The following is an 18482-nucleotide window of genomic DNA, read 5'->3' as shown; positions in this document are numbered from 1 at the left end:
TTAAAATACCAGAACCGAAAATGTGTTCATGTTTATGTAATTGAAAAATACCAGAACCGAACTTAACATGGCAAAAAATCTATGTGGCGTGCCACGTCAGCCGCCACGTGGCGTGCCACGTCAGCGGTTGACGGACACTTAACACCGTTTTTGGATTGTGTAGGAAATTGCAGTTAAATTGGGTAGTTCGTGTATCAATTTGGCACATTTGATAATTTGGTGTAGTTTTTTGTCAAATTAAAAATTCGTGTAGGAAAAGGTCAGATTTTGTAAAGTTGGTGTAGGAAAATGTCATTTTCCCTAAATAATAAGATTAATGGTATTAAGTTATAGTTATTAGTTATGATGATAAACACTGTATATATAGATTTTTAAATGGGTTTAAAGTGGTAATTATAAGGTTTTTACATTATTTTTAAAAATGAGCACTTATTTAGATCTGTTGATAATTAGAAATAACGCTTTTAAGAACTAAAAGTTTTTGTGTTTTTTAAATCGAACGGAGCGAATTATGCTATTTTAATTCAGTTCGAAAAATTTTAAAATCACCAATCGATTATGAGCGCGGGAAAATGGATCGGATTCGGTTCGGTTCAAATATCACCCAATAAAACCGGTTAATTGATCGGTTATTTCACTTCTTGGTTTGGTAATTTTGGACCCTGGGTATATAATAAATGGTAAACTCACACACTCTTACAGTCAAACCCACAGTGAAACCCTCGCTCTCTCCGGCGACTTCGGCCATCAGCTCCCCGAACCGATCGCCGCCGGTCTCCGACTTCATCCCTTCCGATGCAAAGGCATCCACACTCTCTCAGAGTATGCTTGTCTCTGTGTGTATGTATATACTCTGTGCTTGCTTTAAGTCCATAAAAACCCTAGTTACTCACTCGATCACGACCTCGAATCACAAGAAAAATGGGAGGAGACGAGAAGCAACCAGCGACGGAATCAAGGAACACAGCCTCGAAGGATGTCGGAGACGAAACATCTCTTACACTTGTTGTACAAGCCGACGACAACGACGCCATTGAAGCGCCGATTGTGACGTCTTACAATGTTCGAATCAGACCGTTGCTTGACACGGTCGACAGGCTGAGGAACCTCAACGTGATGAAAGAAGGGATCCAGCTTCCGACCATTGTTGTTGTCGGAGACCAGTCTTCTGGGAAGTCCAGTCTTCTGGGAAGTCCAGCGTTCTGGAGTCCTTGGCGGGAATCAGTTTGCCCCGTGGACAAGGGATCTGCACGAGGGTTCCTCTTGTGATGAGGCTTCAGCGAAGTCTGAACCCTGAACCTGAGATTTGGTTGGAGTTTGGTGACAGAGTTGTTCCTACAACAGAAGAATATGATGCAGAGGCTATTGTTGCTGCAACCGATGAAATCGCCGGTACGCTTCTTGATCCTTTTTTTAGCTTCTTACAGTGCGATACTTTCTGCAAAACACGCAAACCATAAAGGAACAAGTTCATGAAAGTAGCAAATGAACTCTGAAAAGGATCTTGGCTAGTCTGATTTTGAACGGAAGAATCGATTAACCAGACTTAGTAAATGATGAATATCTGACTGGACTATTGAAAGTCTTTGACTTTGACAAATATGGGTCAATGCCCAACTGCTTTTCCTCTGTTCCAGGATCTGGCAAGGGAATCTCAGACACTCCCTTGACCCTCCATGTGAAGAAGGCAGGTGTTCCTGATCTTACCATGATTGATCTCCCAGGAATAACTCGAGTTCCGGTGCATGGTCAGCCGGAAAACATATACGAACAGATTGCAGCAATGATAATGAAGTACATTAAGCCTCATGAATCAATCATCCTCAACGTTCTATCAGCCACGGTGGATTTCTCTACTTGCGAATCCATTCGCATGTCCAGGCAAGTTGACCAAACTGGAGAGCGAACTCTGGCTGTCGTGACAAAGGCCGACAAGGTGCCTGAAGGGCTCCTCGAGAAAGTTACGGCTGATGATGTGAATATCGGTCTAGGTTATGTATGCGTGAGAAACCGCATAGGAGAGGAGACGTATGAAGAAGCAAGGAAGCAGGAAGAGTTGCTGTTCAGGACACATCCTCTCCTCTCCATGATCGATGATGACATTGTCGGTATCCCCGTCTTAGCTCAGAAGCTTATGCAGATCCAAGGGGTGATGATTGGCCGTTGCTTGCCTGACATCGTCATGAAAGTAAATGAGAAGATGGACAACAGTATCCTAGAGTTGAGTAAACTGCCAAAGGCAATGTCGTCTGCTGGGGAAGCGATGGTGACATTCATGGGGATCATTGGTTACGTGAAGGAGTCTCTCGCGAAGATACTTGTCCAAGGAGACTTCTCAGAATACCCGGATGATCGAAACATGCATTGCACTGCTCGTATGGCCGATATGTTGAACCGATTCTCAGTTGATATTCAAGCACACTACTCGGAGAATTCTACTGGAACTGACTTCTTGATGGAGGAAATCGAGGTGCTAAAAGAATGCAAATCCATTGGATTACCTAACTTTCTTCCAAGATCGGCCTTTTTGGCTATGCTTGTGAAACGCATAAAGGGAATTCAGAACAGGCCGGTAGATTTCATCAGAGAAATGTGGGATTACATAGAAGGAAATTTATCATCAGTCATTTCCAAACACTCAGATAGCTTCCCCCAGATCCAGCAGTCTCTCAGACGGGCAGTCCGGAATCTGATCATCAAAATGAAGGAACTATCTGTGAACCATGTGATACAGATGATCGAGACTGAGAAGCAAACAGATTACACATGTAACCCTGAGTACTTATCCTCCTGGAGCAACAAGATAGCTCATCAACAAAGCTTCAACAGTCTCGTTACGAGCGGGCATGCGACCTGTATATTAGACGGGTTTGGTACTGTTAATATTTCTCATCTAAGGGCTCACGGCGATTTGCTGCAGCAGGCTTTCGACTTGAAGATGAGGATCACAGCTTACTGGACGATTGTCCTTCTAAGGATTGTGGACAATGTAGCACTTCATCTACGATTCTCTGTGATCAACTTGGTCGAAAAGGAGATGCAGAAGGATATCGTTGCAGAGATGGCGGATGGGGAGATACTGAGGATGCTGGAGGAGACTCCGTCTGTAACAAGCAAGAGAGAGAAGCTTAAGAGCAGTATCAAGCTTCTGAAGGAATCCAAGGATGCAGTGGCCGCCATTGCTGATCAGATCTCTGTTTATGAAGAGTATTGATGCTTGCCGGGATGTTAGGAAATGGGGTGGTTTTGTGTCGGGGGCTTGTGTTTGTATTTTGGAAAAACCCTAAACCCTTTTGCTACTATATCTATATCGGCGTGTATGTATGTAGCCCCCTGAAATCGGGTAATCAATGAAGTAACTTGTGGAACTTTCTATGTGAGTTTGTCCAAAAATGGCATTATCAGCTCAAAAGGCAATTCGATTAATTAAAAAACAATTCTCTTTGAGATATTTGCCCGAACACATAACAGACGAATCCCGTCGCCGGCGAGATCGACTATCCTCGGAACGACGTCTTGCGTCGGATCTTCACCGTGAACCCTTTTGAAGCTGTCGTTCATGGAACCAGCGTTGCAGAGCCCAACAGATCCACCGCGAGTGGGATCCATTCTGTTAGGGATGAGATGGTCGGTGATGGCAGAGATTCGTCGAGTCGCTGCGTCGAGTTTCTTCGAATCCGCCATTCGTGAATGGAAATGCGAAGCATAGAATGATGATGGTGATCAGACACTTCAAAGCATGGACTTTGACGATGGAGGAAGAAGAGTACATTTTTTTTGTTTAATTGTTAATTTTTAAATAATAATTATTTTTTCGACGACAGAGGGTTCGAAGTCGAAGATCATTGGCGCCTGTGTTTGTGTCGGATCATTGTGAATTTGTGACGATGGGATAAGATAAGGCCGGTCGTAGCGGTTGCGTTTCCAAACGCGCGTTTTCACTTCAGCTGTTGTCAGGCTTTGCATGGAAACCCCCAAATTTTTAATTAGAACAAACCGGCGATTTTGGAGAAGATGAAGAAGGGACAAAGACCGTACGTTTTGCCCTAGCGTTTCGAAATGTGGAAGAAGAGGATGCCAATGTGGCAAAGGTTGGATTTTTTTTCTTATTATTATATATTTTTTGTACCTTTTTGCTGTTTAGGGTCGCAATATGAATTTAACATATTAATATGCATATATACACATATATATATATATATATATATTTAATTTGTGGTATATTCGAGTAATTTGTTTAGAGTTTAGATCAATTTAATTTTGGAGTTCACATGCTATTGGTTTAATTTTGTATAATTGATCCATAGGTACTTTTATGAGAACAAATCTAAACTTGTTTATATTTATAAAAAAAAGAATTCAAATGTGAGAATCATATAAACTCCAACAAATTATTTTAGCATTATTTTTTTCAATTGCAAATCTTTAAACTATTCCCTTATTTTATTTTATTTTTAACGTTTACTATTTTTAATCAAAATCCAAACTGCAACCGAAGTGTTTTTTTTTATATAAAATAATTGTTGAAAATTTAAAACAAAGAAGAGAATCGTTCAAGTATTTGTGATTGAAGAAACAATGTTGGAGAATCTTCTATGGCGACATGTTTGAGTTCTGTAAGAATTGTTTTGCAACATATGATTAGATTCATTGTTTAAGAAATATAATTTGTTTGTTACAAATAATCAGATTAATGGTATTAAATAATAGTTATGATAATGAGCACCCTTTACGCATTACCCCAATTCAGCCAGCCACACTTGACGATAATTATAAAGATTTTGCATTATTATTAAAAAAAGAGAGTATTTATTTAGATTTGTTGATAATTAGAAATAACGTTTCTTAGAATTAGAAGTTTTGTGTTTTTAAAATTAATGACACATATAAATCTAACTAATATTATCAAATCATCAAACTAGTATCGAATTTTTTTTTTTTTTGTAATTGGATATCCTGTATCAAGGTTCAGACTAATCTTAATGTCGGAGTCGGGAGTTAACATGTGATTTGGAATATATGTTCTCTCTCCAAATTTGAGGTTCGAACTCAGAATAGAACAGACAGTTTAACGTATTCGTTTCAACGATTGAATTAATCAAATTTGGATTAACGAAATGAAATTAGATATCGATACCAAATTGGGTGTTAAGAACTCCTGTGCTGGACTTTAGAAGGCGGAAAGAAAAAGTCGCGAGTAGACTAAAGGTGTTATCATATGTATAGCATATTTTAATAAACCAAATTAATATTAAAAATAATATATGTTCCTTCTTTACGAAGACCTACTTTCTTCCTCCTTTATATGACGTCACTCGTACATCTCTCGAGAGACCTCTACATCTCTCTATTATTTCTCTTTTTTTTTTTTTGATAAATTGGGGAACCCTTGTGACTACCTACCCTTACAAAAGGAGATGAACTGGCCACCACCCGCGCCTAACAGTCTCCATGCTGGCCACCAGGTGCGCCTAACGCTCGGGCCGTAGTTGGACTTAGGCGCCTGCAGGTCAAACCCCAAGCCCACACACGAGCCTGCGACACACACGTGCCTTCTGCCACTTGAGCTGGCCTCGAAGGGCCTCTATTATTTCTCTTGGTAATGTAATGTTACTATCTCATATTATATTATTTTATTCTTCCTTTTAAAAACGTTATGAGTATGACAATCTATCTATTATATAATTATATAATCATTCAAATAGTAAGGTAATGAATATATAATTTTCTATCTCTAATTATCGTGATATATTTTTAAAATTTGGATGTAGTTTTGATTTTTTATTGTATATAGATGTTAAGATATTCATCTACCGATCAATAATATAAAATTAATCGTAAATATTTATATTAAATTTTTATAGTATTCGGTGATATGACTATTTATAAATATTTCTATTACTATCATGATATACCACATCATCATAAATATTACTATATTATTCATTTTTTTTACTATTTTAACTATTTTCATAATATTATTATCATTTATGTGTTGGATAATTATGTCACTCTAATTATTTATTTTATATAACATGGAAGACATTAACACCTAATTATAAATAATTAGGTTGACATAACAATCCAAACATATAAATGATAATAATATTATGTAAATAGTTAGAATAAAAAAAATATAATGGATGATATAGTCCTCGTTCACACGTATAGATGACGTAATGAACCAACCTGATAATAATAACAATATTTATAAAATATTGGTGATTAAACCTGCAAAATCTATATGAATAGAATATAAATATTTGCGATAATATTGATCGGTAACTGAATTTTTCAAGTTCTATATATAATAAAATTGAAAACAGAATTAAATTTGAAAAAGAAAAAAAAAATAGATATAATTAGAGATACGAAATATATATTACATTATATATTATATGATTTTTTTTATACTATACAATCTATGTCACCTAATAGACAGCTGAAATGTGCAACCCTCATTCAATGACACCTAATCATTTTTACACTTTGGAAAGAAAGAATCCGCAATAATAAAGGAGATTGATGCGGGATTTAGAGCAAAAATGGCGTCCTCTTCGTTGTGGCTACGTACACTGGATCCCTACTCCTTAGACTTACACAGCAAGGTTTTACTTTTGCTTTGGCAGAACAACACTCCGTACAAAATCCTTTTCTAAAGAGATATGATTACATATGCTTTTTGCTGAGCATCAGAGCGAGTTCCTTCGTCACCAAGGAGTCAATGATAGCGGGCCCTTTAAAGACACTCTCTTCCAGTCACACCCTTACTCTCTCCTGCTGCTTCGGCCATCAGCTCGCCGCTTCAGAGAACCGATCGCCGCCGGTCTTCGACTTCATCCCTTCCGACGCAAAGGTATCCACACTCTCTCAGAGTATGCTTGTCTCTGTGTGTATGTATATACTCTGTGCTTGCTTTAAGTCCATAAAAACCCTAGTTACTCACTCGATCACGACCTCGGATCACAAGAAAAATGGGAGGAGACGAGAAGCAACCAGCGACGGAATCATCGAACACAGCCTCGAAGGATGTCGGAGACGAAACATCTCTTACACTTGTTGTGCAAGCCGACGGCAACGACGCCATTGAAGCGCCGATCGTGACGTCTTACAATGTTCGAATCAGACCGTTGCTTGACACGGTCGACAGGCTGAGGAACCTCAACGTGATGAAAGAAGGGATCCAGCTTCCGACCATTGTTGTTGTCGGAGACCAGTCCTCCGGGAAGTCCAGCGTTCTGGAGTCCTTGGCGGGAATCAGTTTGCCCCGCGGACAAGGGATCTGTACGAGGGTTCCTCTTGTGATGAGGCTTCAGCGAAGTCTGAAACCTGAACCTGAGATTCGGTTGGAGTTTGGTGACAGAGTTGTTCCTACAGCAGAAGAATATGTTGCAGAGGCTATTGTTGCTGCAACCGATGAAATCGCCGGTACGCTTATTGATCCTCTTTTTTAGCTTCTTACAGTGCGATACTTTCTGCAAAACACGCAAACCATAAAGGAACAAGTTCATGAAAGTAGTAAATGAACTCTGAAAAGGATCTTGGCTGGTCTGATTTTTGAACGGAAGAATCGATTAACCAGACTTAGTAAATGATGAATATCTGACTGGACTATTGAAAGTCTTTGACTTTGACAAATATGGGTCAATGCCCAACTGCTTTTCCTCTGTTCCAGGATCTGGCAAGGGAATCTCAGACACTCCCTTGACCCTCCATGTGAAGAAGGCAGGTGTTCCTGATCTTACCATGATTGATCTCCCAGGAATAACCCGAGTTCCAGTGCATGGTCAGCCGGAAAACATATACGAACAGATTGCAGCAATGATAATGAAGTACATTAAGCCTCATGAATCAATCATCCTCAACGTTCTGTCAGCCACAGTGGATTTCTCTACCTGCGAATCCATTCGCATGTCCAGGCAAGTTGACCAAACTGGAGAGCGAACTCTGGCTGTCGTGACAAAGGCCGACAAGGCGCCTGAAGGGCTCCTCGAGAAAGTTACGGCTGATGATGTGAATATCGGTCTAGGTTATGTATGCGTGAGAAACCGCATAGGAGAGGAGACGTATGAAGAAGCAAGGAAGCAGGAAGAGTTGCTGTTCAGGACACATCCTCTCCTCTCCATGATCGATGATGACATTGTCGGTATCCCCGTCTTAGCTCAGAAGCTTATGCAGATCCAAGGGGTGATGATTGGCCGTTGCTTGCCTGACATTGTGAGGAAGATAAATGAGAAGATGGACAACAGTATCCTAGAGTTGGGTAAAATGCCAAAGGCAATGTCGTCTGCTGGGGAAGCGATGGTGACATTCATGGGGATCATTGGTTACGTGAAGGAGTCTCTCGTGAAGATACTTATCCAAGGAGACTTCTCAGAATACCCGGATGATCGAAACATGCACTGCACTGCTCGTATGGCCGATATGTTGGACCGATTCTCAGTTGATATTCAGGCACACTACTCGGAGAATTCTACTGGAACTGACTTCTTGATGGAGGAAATCGAGGTGCTAAAAGAATGCAAATCCATTGGATTACCCAACTTTCTTCCAAGATCGGCCTTTTTGGCTATGCTTGTGAAACGCATAAAGGGAATTCAGAGCAGGCCGGTAGATTTCATTAGAGAAACGTGGGATTATGTAGAAGGAATTTTATCATCAGTCATTTCCAAACACTCAGACAGCTTCCCCCAGATCCAGCAGTCTCTCAGACGGGCAGGACGGAACCTGATCATCAAAATGAAGGAACTATCTGTGAACCATGTGATACAAATGATCGAGACCGAGAAGCAAACAGATTACACATGTAACCCTGAGTACTTGTCCTCCTGGAGCAAGAAGATAGCTCATCAACAAAGCTTCAACAGCCACGTTACGAGCGGACATACGACCTATAAATTAGACGGGTTTGGTACTGTTAATATTTCGCATCTAAGGGCTCACGGTGATTTGCTGCAGCAGGCCTTCGACTTGAAGATGAGGATCACAGCTTACTGGACGATAGTCCTTCTAAGGATTGTGGACAATGTAGCACTTCATCTACGATTCTCTGTGATCAACTTGGTCGAAAAGGAGATGCAGAAGGATATCGTTGCAGAGATGGCGGATGGGGAGATACTGAGGATGCTGGAGGAGACTCCGTCTGTAACAAGCAAGAGAGAGAAGCTTAAGAGCAGTATCAAGCTTCTGAAGGAATCCAAGGATGCAGTGGCCGCCATTGCTGATCAGATCTCTGGTTATGAAGAGTATTGATGCTTGACGGGATGCAAGGAAATGGGGTGGTTTTGTGTCGGGGGCTTGTGTTTGTATTTTTGGAAAACCCTAAACCCTTTTGCTACTATATCTATATCGGCGTGTATGTATGTAGCCCCCTGAAATCGGGTAATCAATGAAGTAACTTGTGGAACTTTCTGTGTGAGTTTGTCCAAAAATGGCATTATCAGCTAAAAAGGCAATTCGATTAAAAAACAATTCTCTTTGAGACATTTACCCGAACACATAACAGACGAATCCCGTCGCCGGCCGGATCGACTATCCTCGGAACGACGTCTTGCGTCGGATCTTCACCGTGAACCCTTTGGAAGTTGTCGTTCGTGGAATCAGCGTTGCAGAGCCCAACAGATCCACCGCGAGTGGGATCCATTCCGTTAGGGATGAGATGGTCGGTGACGACAGAGACTCGTCGAGTCGCTGCGTCGAGTTTCTTCGAATCCGCCATTGGTGAATGGAAATGCGAAGTATAGAATGATGATGATGATCAGACACTTCAAAGCATGGACTTTGACGATGGAGGAAGAAGAGGACATTTTTTTGTTTAATTGTTAATTTTTAAATAATAATTATTTTTTCGACGACAGAGGGTTCGAAGTCGAAGATCATTGGCGCCTGTGTTTGTGTCGGATCATTGTGAATTTGTGACGATGGGATAAGATAAGGCCGGTCGTAGCGGTTGCGTTTCCAAACGCGCGTTTTCACTTCAGCTGTTGTCAGGCTTTGCATGGAAGCCCCCAAACTTTAGTTCGTCTTCTAACAATTCTCTGATCTTTTGAAATGTCTCCAGAGTAGCCCAGATCAAAGACCAAGAAAAATTTTCAGAAAGAGCCCAATAGAAAAACAGAGGACAGTCGATCAAACCGGCGATTCTGGAGAAGAGGAAGAAGGGACAAAGATCGTACGTTTTGCCCTAGGGTTTCGAAATGTGGAAGAAGAGGATGCCAATGTCGCAGAGGTTGGATTTTTTTTTTTCTGTTTATTATATATTTTTTACCTTTTAAAGTTTTGAAATCTCCTAAAATCGTAGAAGCTTCGAACATGGTCATAGGGGGATTGAAGGTTTATGATTTAGGGAAGGGGGGTTTTCATGAATCTGAAATCCATTTAAAAAGTTTATAAATTTTGGCAGATTGTGAAGGAATTTTAACAATACTTTTACTAAAAAAACATTGGGTTTCGATGGGTTTCAAATCCATGCCCGTAAAAGGCTCTGATGTGTGTATTTACTCCTCGCTTTCACATTCTGAAAGATTTTCATGGATGAAACACTGATTGATTATGTAAACTGTAAATGAGGGATTGTGTAATGTGGGAGGGAAGTGAAGATGGAAGATTCTGTAAGTTATTGCTTTGCCTCTGAATCTGCTTGAAAGGGTGAGCATGGAAATGCTGAATCAATTACTTGGACAAGAAGAAGGGGACCAACTTAGAATGGCATGGAAGCTTAACCACCCATTTGAACAGCCTACACAATATCATATTTGGACTTTGATATAGAATCCAAGATCTCTTAGAAGAGGGACCGGTTTTTTCGGCCACTAAGCTAAGAGCCCTTTGGAAAGTTAAGTAGAACGGTTGGTAAGTTTTGTGTTCAATCTCGTCCATTTGTATCTTGTTAACGAGTGCCAAAAGTCCGATATCATATATGCCTACGTACTCGATGAGTTTTCTTGGTTTCTTTTGATCCCATGTGAGAAAGTTGAAATTTTGATCTGTTTGATGAAAGGGTGAATAAGGGATATGATCATATTGCTGACAATTAGATACAGTAACGTATATAAACCTCTTAGATAGATCGGTTTTCTTGTCCTTCTTGCTTAAATTCTTCCATCGTTTCCAAGCTTTTCGAGCTTTCTCCTGAAACATTAAAGAAGTTGCTTATTTTCTTGATTTGCATTTGTCGGAGATTCGAAAGGTATAATGCTGTCACCAAGTAATTGCATAAGTAGGAAGATCTGTTGGACATAAGCTGTATGTATATACGTACATACATATGTGTATGTGTCTGAATCCCTTTTTTTTTCCTTTTTGTTCTATGTCTCTGTTTTGATGGATCCACACTGAAGAATTTGTTCTTTTTGTTGTTTTACCCATGAAGCCTTAAAAGGACTCCAAGGCTAATAAGTTGCAGAGAGCAGAGAATTTACGAGATTTATGAAATTGTAGCACACGTTTTGTTTCGGAGATATTCGAGGTACTATATATATATATCTATCTATGTATATATAACCAATCCAAACTATAAGTGATACAACAATATACATACTGCTCATCAAGCAACCAGGAAAGTTGTTCTGTTCTTCTCTCTCTCTCTCTCTCTCTCAGAGGAGAGGAGACTACAAAACAGTGAACAAGCCTGCCTTACACTAAATTTCTACCCTCTAAAAGCATATCAAAACACTCTCACACAACAGAGAATCGATATAAACGCTAATAACAGTATGTATGGATCATATAAATTCGCTAAAGATATACAATGGATGGATCATTCTAAATTCCCCTCAGTTTGCTTGCTCGTTGCAGGTCAACAGAGATCATGATCGGACTGAACACCGTTCCTCGATGGTTTTCCAATCTGTAAGCAATCAATCGGAGGAACTGTCGGTGTGTTGAGCTCTCCAAATGTCTGCCAACAATATGGGTCGTACATGTGATACTGTTCTTGAATTGGCTTCAGCTCTATGGAGGATAGTTGTACGTCTACACAGGGAGAGTTGTCGCTGCAGGCAAAATGCACGGGTTTCACTGTGTAAGTGCCTCGTATTTTCTCGTAGGTGACTCCTTTTACAGCCACAGCAGATGTCTGGTTCTTGCAACTGGCGTGGTCGCAGTAGAACTGGTCTATCACGATCGGGAATTGAACCTCCGAGACTTGAATGTTCGAGAACATTACTCCTTGCACCGAGCCAGACCCGCCCTGCATTCGTGTATCCCGGGATCAAATCTCGGATGTTTAAACGTGTTAAGAGAGATTTGATTCGAGTTTGAAGAAGGGCTTTTTACCTGCCAAGTCTTGATTCTGACACCAGTCATTGTATTGTGCATGATTACATCTCGGACCGTGATGTTGGAAACACAGGCTTTGGTACTGTCTCTTCCAAGGCTTCCGATACTGATGCCATGTCCTGGTCCACAGTTCACATTGTGTATGTACACATTTGAGCATCCCGTTTGGATAGAAATACAGTCATCTCCTGCACAAGGATCATCACAATTCAAGAACCGATACAGTGTAAGTCATTATCTGCTACTCACCTTGTCATCATTTGGCTTGAACTTACCGCAAGAAAGTGTGGTGCCATGAATGAGCACATCTTTGGAATTCTGCAAGTGTATCCCATCTGTGTTCGGACTATCTCCGGGCGAAGACACGCTCATGTCGTGCACCAAAACCCCAACACAGTTGTCGAACTTGAGATGGCACTGTGGACTGTTCTGGATAGTAATGCCCGTCACTGTCACGTTAAAACTCCCGTAGAATCGCAATGCCTGAACCAAATGGAAAGGAGCTGTTAACTAACGCCAGAGAAACATTCTTGTAAAATTCTTAATTCTTCTACACCTACCGTTGGTTTGATGCTTGGCATTCTTCCACTGAGCTCACTTCTCACCTGACAGGACCAGACAAATTCAGAACCAGGAACTCGAGAGTTAAGAAGAAGGAGGAGGAAGAGGAGAAGAAGAAGAAGAAGAAGGTTACAGGCATCGGTGGGCGTTCTTGAACAGAGTTGTTCAAAGGGACGATGAGTTTGGTTAAGTCGTCAATGGGATCTTCAAAGGGGTAATCTTGCCACCACCCAGAACCTCTTCCATCGATTACACCGTTCCCCTGCACTGTAATTCCTTTGAGCTTCGTGAACTCAATCCACCACATCAGCCCTTTTCCCCACGAATTCGAATCTGTCGGTGCAACCATCGTCCCGTCAAGCTGAACCATAAAGATCACTTCTTTCGTAAGGTAAACCTTTAACCTTTTATAACATAAAAAAAAAAGAAGAAGAAGATGAAATCTAACCTGGAATACAATGTTTGCTTGACAGTAAGGACCCGAGAAGGAGATAGGACCGACGAGGAAAACGTAATCATTCGGTACGATCATCATCGAGGCCTCGACTTTGCAGGCTTCAGCCCAAGCCGCTTCAAAGGCCTGCGTTGCATTCTCTGTTGGTTAGATTTCTCAGTTTAATTGCCTCTAATCACCATTGTTACAGACCAAACACAATCACAAGCTTTTAAGGTTCATGCTCTGTGGTCCCATCGTGATCGGGTATTTTCTGTTGTCACTTCTTTAATATTCCTTGTCTCTTGTCCCTTTTTCCCTCCTAATTACAAGTCTTTACAATGAATTTTTTTTTTTTAAAAAAAAGTTTTTTTTTTACTTTACAGTCAGAAACCTTTTTGAGCTCTGGTTTTTGTTCACGGGAAAGTTAGGAAGTCTCTTCTCAATGATCTCTCAACCACAATTCTCTTTTGAATTTCCCGAATTCTGATGAAAACGAAAGATTATTACCCAGAAACCGAAAACCCATTGGATTGAACTGTACGGAAACACCATATCCCAAGAATGCAGGGACATTATTACCTTTGTATCATCACTCCTGCCATCACCCTTGGCGCCAAAATCCAACACATTGAACACTCCAGAACCCTGCGGCGGTTTCGGGGCCGACCCATAACCCTTTTTCGGCGGCTGCGGCTGTGGCTGTGGCTGTGGCGGCGGCGGAGGCAGAGCCGGCGAGTCATCATCCCCCTTGGGAGGCGGTGGCTGTGGTTTTGGCTCTGGTTTAGGTTTAGGTTTAGGTTTGGATTTGTGGTAAGGGTGGTGAGAGCTATGGTGGGTGTTTGGTTTCTTGCTGGACAAGGAAGGTGACTCGGCAGAGGAGCTTCTGTTCTGTCTCCAGTGTCTCCCTCTTCTTGCAATGCAGGTCTCTAGAGTTGCAGACCAGACCAGTAACGCCATTAGCAGCATCGTTGTGAAGCTTCTTCTCACACTTTGGCTTCTCGTTATCATGTTCGTTTATTTCCTTTCGGGTTCTCTGTTCTGCAAGAATGTGGCTGAGGGCGAGAGAGAGAGAGAGAGTATGTGGCTTTTTACTTTGAGAGAAACAAATTCAAGTTTGGGGTTTAAATAAGGAGAGGAAGTCCAAGAAAATAGAGAACGTTCACGGGATGCCAAATGAGCATTCATGTTGTAATATAAAACATGCCCCTTAATAATAATAATAATTAAAAAAATCCTGGATTTGAGCCTATATTTAGAAATAAAAATTCACCCGAATTTTTTCAATTCTTTGATAATTGTAGTTTTTTTTTTATAATTCGTACTTGTAGTTGGGTACGGTTAACATTTGATTATAAATAAAAAAAAAGGTTAACTACCTTCTTGAGATTCGGTATAACAAGTATGTCATTTAATCTAACGAAATACAAAATGCATCAAACTCGAGAATATAGTGGAGGGGCTATATGAATGCCACGTGTATCGTTTTGGTTGGTTGAGCCATAATCCAATTGTTTGCAAAGAGAGCACCTGTCAATGTTTTAACCAAGACAAAAATACCAACACAACAAGATAAGACTATGGTGTATGTATGCATGGTATGTATGCATGTACGTATGTATGTGTATATTTGTTTATATATATATGATTGATATACATTTATGATAAAAGTTGTGTATTGAAAGTGAGGTGGTTGTATCTTTGTTGGCAAACACACACACACACACACATACATACATACATACATACATACATACATACATACATACATACATACATACATACATACATACATACATACATACATACATACATACATACATACATGTGTGCATACATGTGTGTGAGCGTGTGGTCTCGGTCATTTGGCTGTACATTTACGATGGCGTATAAGTTTTTATAGGTCCCCTCTTCATGGATTCATTCATTCAATCATTCCATTCTCGTTATCATAACGAATTTCTTCTTCTAAATCTTTTTATAATTAAGTGCTGACAAATTTGTACTATATATTTTTAATTATGATAATTCTACCTTCTCGTTAAAACATATATATAGATATATATATCTTCATATTCTACAAATTTATTTCGATATGTATCAACATTATATATCATAATGTGCCATTGGTTCGAACCTCCTAAAATGCTAAAAATTTGGCACGATTACTTACAATCTTGAAATTAGATAAAAACATAAATATTTTAATATGAAATTCCATATATGATAGAAACTATATATACTCTCGTGTGTTGATATTGACCACCCGACAAACGAAAAAAGAGGACAAAAGGGTCTTCTCAAGAATCAAAGCTCATTAGAATCCCAAGCTGCAAAATTAAATCGCAATATCTTTTTAAAAACAAGAAAATAATGGAAAACCTTATAATATACATATATATATATATGTAAGAAAGGGACACGTGAGTGGGTCTATATGTTGTCAAAGGGGCACTGATGGTCACACATCTTTTAGTGCTCACATGCATCCCTTCACGGGCTTCACTTTTGTCTCCACAACTCCCAATTTATTTTTATTTTTTTTTCTTAAATTTTAGATTTCTTATATTCTTCTTCAATATTGTTTTTTCTAATGAGAGAATCCAAAACTTTTCAACTAACTAAAGGAAAATTCTGATATATTCGTAGAACCAGCTAGTTTCATAATAAACATTTCAGACACAAACCATCGAACTGCCCAGCTCCAAATATTATATAATATATACATATATGTATATATAGCCATCTATGGATGGAATAATAGATCAATAAAATATCAATTTTCTGTTATTGTTATGTTCTCGTTCTTTAATATTACCAACAATTTTGAATATTACCGAGAAAAAAATTTAAATATAATGAAGGTTATCACCTTATGGTAGATTAGTGATCAATTTTGTGTCATGTTCGATTTCACGAACAGAAAGAAGGATACATCGATTTTACGAATAGAATAAAGTGCACAATTTAATTACGATATATCGATTTTATGAATAAAAGGAAAATATATAATTTAATTATGATATAATGATTGCTTTTGGATTTCGAGAGATATAGTTGGATTGATATAATGATTGTTTTTGGATTTTGAGAGATGTAGTTGGATCGAAAGTTTTATAAATTTTCGAGTAATATATATATATATAATATGAAGGTTTTACCCGTACCAAAAAAAAAGAACTTTTAAAACATTACCATTAGTATAATCCTTGCATGTTTTTTTACGGAAAACCAAAACAAAGGAAAAGGAAACGGAAAACAGAAAGTAACTGAAACATGTTTCCTAGGTAACTGATGATCTGAATCTCTAACTGTAGTTTTCCCCACCATACACATTTTCTTTTTTCGCATAGTTGTATTAAAAATATTTATATCCCATTTAAATTCGTGAAATATATTATGACGAAGTACAAGTGTCAGCATTACTTCACATCAATAATGATAAGTCCTAAATCTTGATTTTATTGATGTTATATATAAGTTAGTGTACTGTTTAACTCCAGAATATTAAATATAATCGTTTGTGTATATAGATTTTTATAATAGAAAAATAATAATAACGAATAGTAACAACATTATAATTGATAATATATATATATATATATATAATAGCAGGGGAATAACATAGGGGTAGTGGGTGTGCGTATAATATTGCTCACAAACAAAATTTTATATCTGTGTTTGGTGAATAATATACGGATCGCTTACATTTTAATTTATAATAGAATTTAATATAATATATTGAATAAATAAGGTAATAATTGGGCATATACATATAGTTGTTGACAAAAAAAAATAATACTGACACGATTATGCAAATCATGTACGGATCGACAAAAACCATTTTTGGGATTCAGGAAAAGCTTTGTGCGCTCATAGTATTTCTTTTATTTTTATTATTTTCTTAAATATTAGTATTCTTACGAAAAATAAATAATTGACGTTTAAAAAAGTGCAAAAAAAAAGGCTCAACTCCCACAGTTGTATAAAGTTTTTGTTCTGTCCTAACCAAAAAGAAAATATTGTACATAATTCGTCCTTGAAGAGTCTAATTAATTTACAAGTCGGGTTATAGGCAATATTTAAAATCAAAAGAGAAATAATAAATAACTTCTAAGTCTTCAGAAAATAAAAACCATGGGATAAAAATACAAACAAATATGATCTGTGATTTGTGTGGAATTCTGATTTTTTATTTTCGTTTGCAAATAAAAAGATTATTCTCAAAGAATGTGATATGATCACATGAATTGGATTTTGACGGCCATACAATATATGCTTATTACAACAAATGGCAATTCACTTCCATGGTTGATAGTACAGTGTAATTAAATAAGCTGCATAGCATGCTTTGAAGAATTCAAAAGATTTTGGGTTTGTTTTCCATACCCTGAAATTCAATTTCATTTTTCGGTAATATTTTTTTTTATGTAAAATAATATTAGGATGAGTAATTAATTGTGGAAATGGAAATGAGATCGGCTAATAATAATAATAATAACTTATTTGTGAAAGGTGTGTCAGAGATCTCATAGGAGACTAATTAATGCCAGATTGGTTTCTACTTGGATCTTCTGTTTGTTTCAGTTTATTTTTACAGAATTCACAGCTATACTAATGTATACGTCCAAATAACACTGTCATTAAATTCTCGAAAATGCCACGTGTCATTGGTAAGAGATGCATAAGCAGAACAACCTGTTTATTACAAATATTTTTTATGGTAAGAAGCTTGAAGAATCAAGATCCGTCGGACCAAACCCAATTATAAAACTAGAGCGTAGCCTCCGTATTAATTACTAAATAAAGACTCCAATTTGAATTAAGTGGAGTCTTTTGATATACTAATGCAACTTACATGTAATCACCCAATTATTTCGATATAAGCCGTACGGTTCAGTTCATATATATATATATATATATATATGTATAGGGTGCGATGAAAACGAAACCCCGATCGATCCGAAACTAAAACCTTTATCCATGTTAACATTTATATGCCGTTCTAAATTAATTTAAAACTTCAATATTTGTAACGTAATACTAATACTAATTTATTTTCCAACTGTATTTCAAAATTGATAAAGGAATTGTGTAGTACAATTACATTGCAAATGTTATCGACGATTTGAAGAAATCCATCCCTATAACTGTGATAGCGAAATATTATATTACAAAATTATTGCTAAAGACAACAAATCCGATTTGG

At 38.3% G+C, this 18482-nt stretch overlaps 2 protein-coding genes, 1 long non-coding RNA gene and 1 pseudogene across 4 annotated transcripts; 3 read left to right on the top strand and 1 right to left on the bottom strand.

Moving 5' to 3' along the window:
• The first annotated feature begins 794 nt into the window (after positions 1 to 794).
• On the top strand, positions 795 to 3373 carry LOC104809683 (annotated as a pseudogene).
• A 2994-nt stretch (positions 3374 to 6367) lies between these two features.
• LOC104809604 (dynamin-related protein 4C-like) lies at positions 6368 to 9485 on the top strand. 2 transcript variants are annotated; one of them, XM_010535646.1, is made up of 3 exons: positions 6368 to 6856; positions 6971 to 7428; positions 7676 to 9485. In XM_010535646.1, exons 2-3 carry the CDS (start codon positions 6975 to 6977, stop codon positions 9250 to 9252), a joined length of 2031 nt encoding a protein of 676 aa, XP_010533948.1. In that variant the 5' UTR covers positions 6368 to 6856; positions 6971 to 6974; the 3' UTR covers positions 9253 to 9485. The 2 variants fall into 2 exon arrangements, with proteins under 2 accessions (XP_010533948.1, XP_010533947.1); XM_010535645.2 differs by having other exon boundaries at positions 6368 to 7428.
• Positions 9486 to 10762: 1277 nt separating this feature from the next.
• LOC104809605 lies at positions 10763 to 11704 on the top strand. Its single transcript, XR_771190.1, has 2 exons — positions 10763 to 10851; positions 11372 to 11704. It is a non-coding gene; the product is annotated as an uncharacterized LOC104809605 (long non-coding RNA).
• LOC104809606 (polygalacturonase At1g48100-like) lies at positions 11537 to 14284 on the bottom strand. The gene is made up of 7 exons (XM_010535647.2): positions 13856 to 14284; positions 13289 to 13420; positions 12974 to 13201; positions 12840 to 12884; positions 12555 to 12762; positions 12277 to 12467; positions 11537 to 12190 (listed from the first exon to the last, which is right to left on the bottom strand). The coding sequence occupies exons 1-7, from the start codon at positions 14282 to 14284 to the stop codon at positions 11798 to 11800; spliced, it is 1626 nt and encodes a 541-aa protein (XP_010533949.1). The 3' UTR covers positions 11537 to 11797.
• Positions 14285 to 18482: the final 4198 nt, after the last annotated feature.

Source organism: Tarenaya hassleriana, unplaced genomic scaffold, assembly GCF_000463585.1.
Source record: "Tarenaya hassleriana unplaced genomic scaffold, ASM46358v1 Cleome16, whole genome shotgun sequence".
Lineage (NCBI taxonomy): Eukaryota > Viridiplantae > Streptophyta > Magnoliopsida > Brassicales > Cleomaceae > Tarenaya > Tarenaya hassleriana.
This window is presented reverse-complemented; position numbering and strand designations above follow the sequence as displayed.

What these genes read in the sequence shown, in the direction of transcription:
- LOC104809604 (XM_010535646.1), top strand. Translation starts at nt 6,975, where the DNA reads ATGGGAGGAGACGAGAAGCAACCAGCGACGGAATCATCGAACACAGCC. An exon ending in TGCAACCGATGAAATCGCCG is followed by an intron (nt 7,429 to 7,675) that starts GTACGCTTATTG and finishes CCTCTGTTCCAG; the next exon opens with GATCTGGCAAGGGAATCTCA.
- LOC104809606 (XM_010535647.2), bottom strand. Translation starts at nt 14,284, where the DNA reads ATGATAACGAGAAGCCAAAGTGTGAGAAGAAGCTTCACAACGATGCTG. An exon ending in GCAGGAGTGATGATACAAAG is followed by an intron (nt 13,421 to 13,855) that starts GTAATAATGTCC and finishes AATGCAACGCAG; the next exon opens with GCCTTTGAAGCGGCTTGGGC. An exon ending in TGCCAAGCATCAAACCAACG is followed by an intron (nt 12,763 to 12,839) that starts GTAGGTGTAGAA and finishes CATTTGGTTCAG; the next exon opens with GCATTGCGATTCTACGGGAG.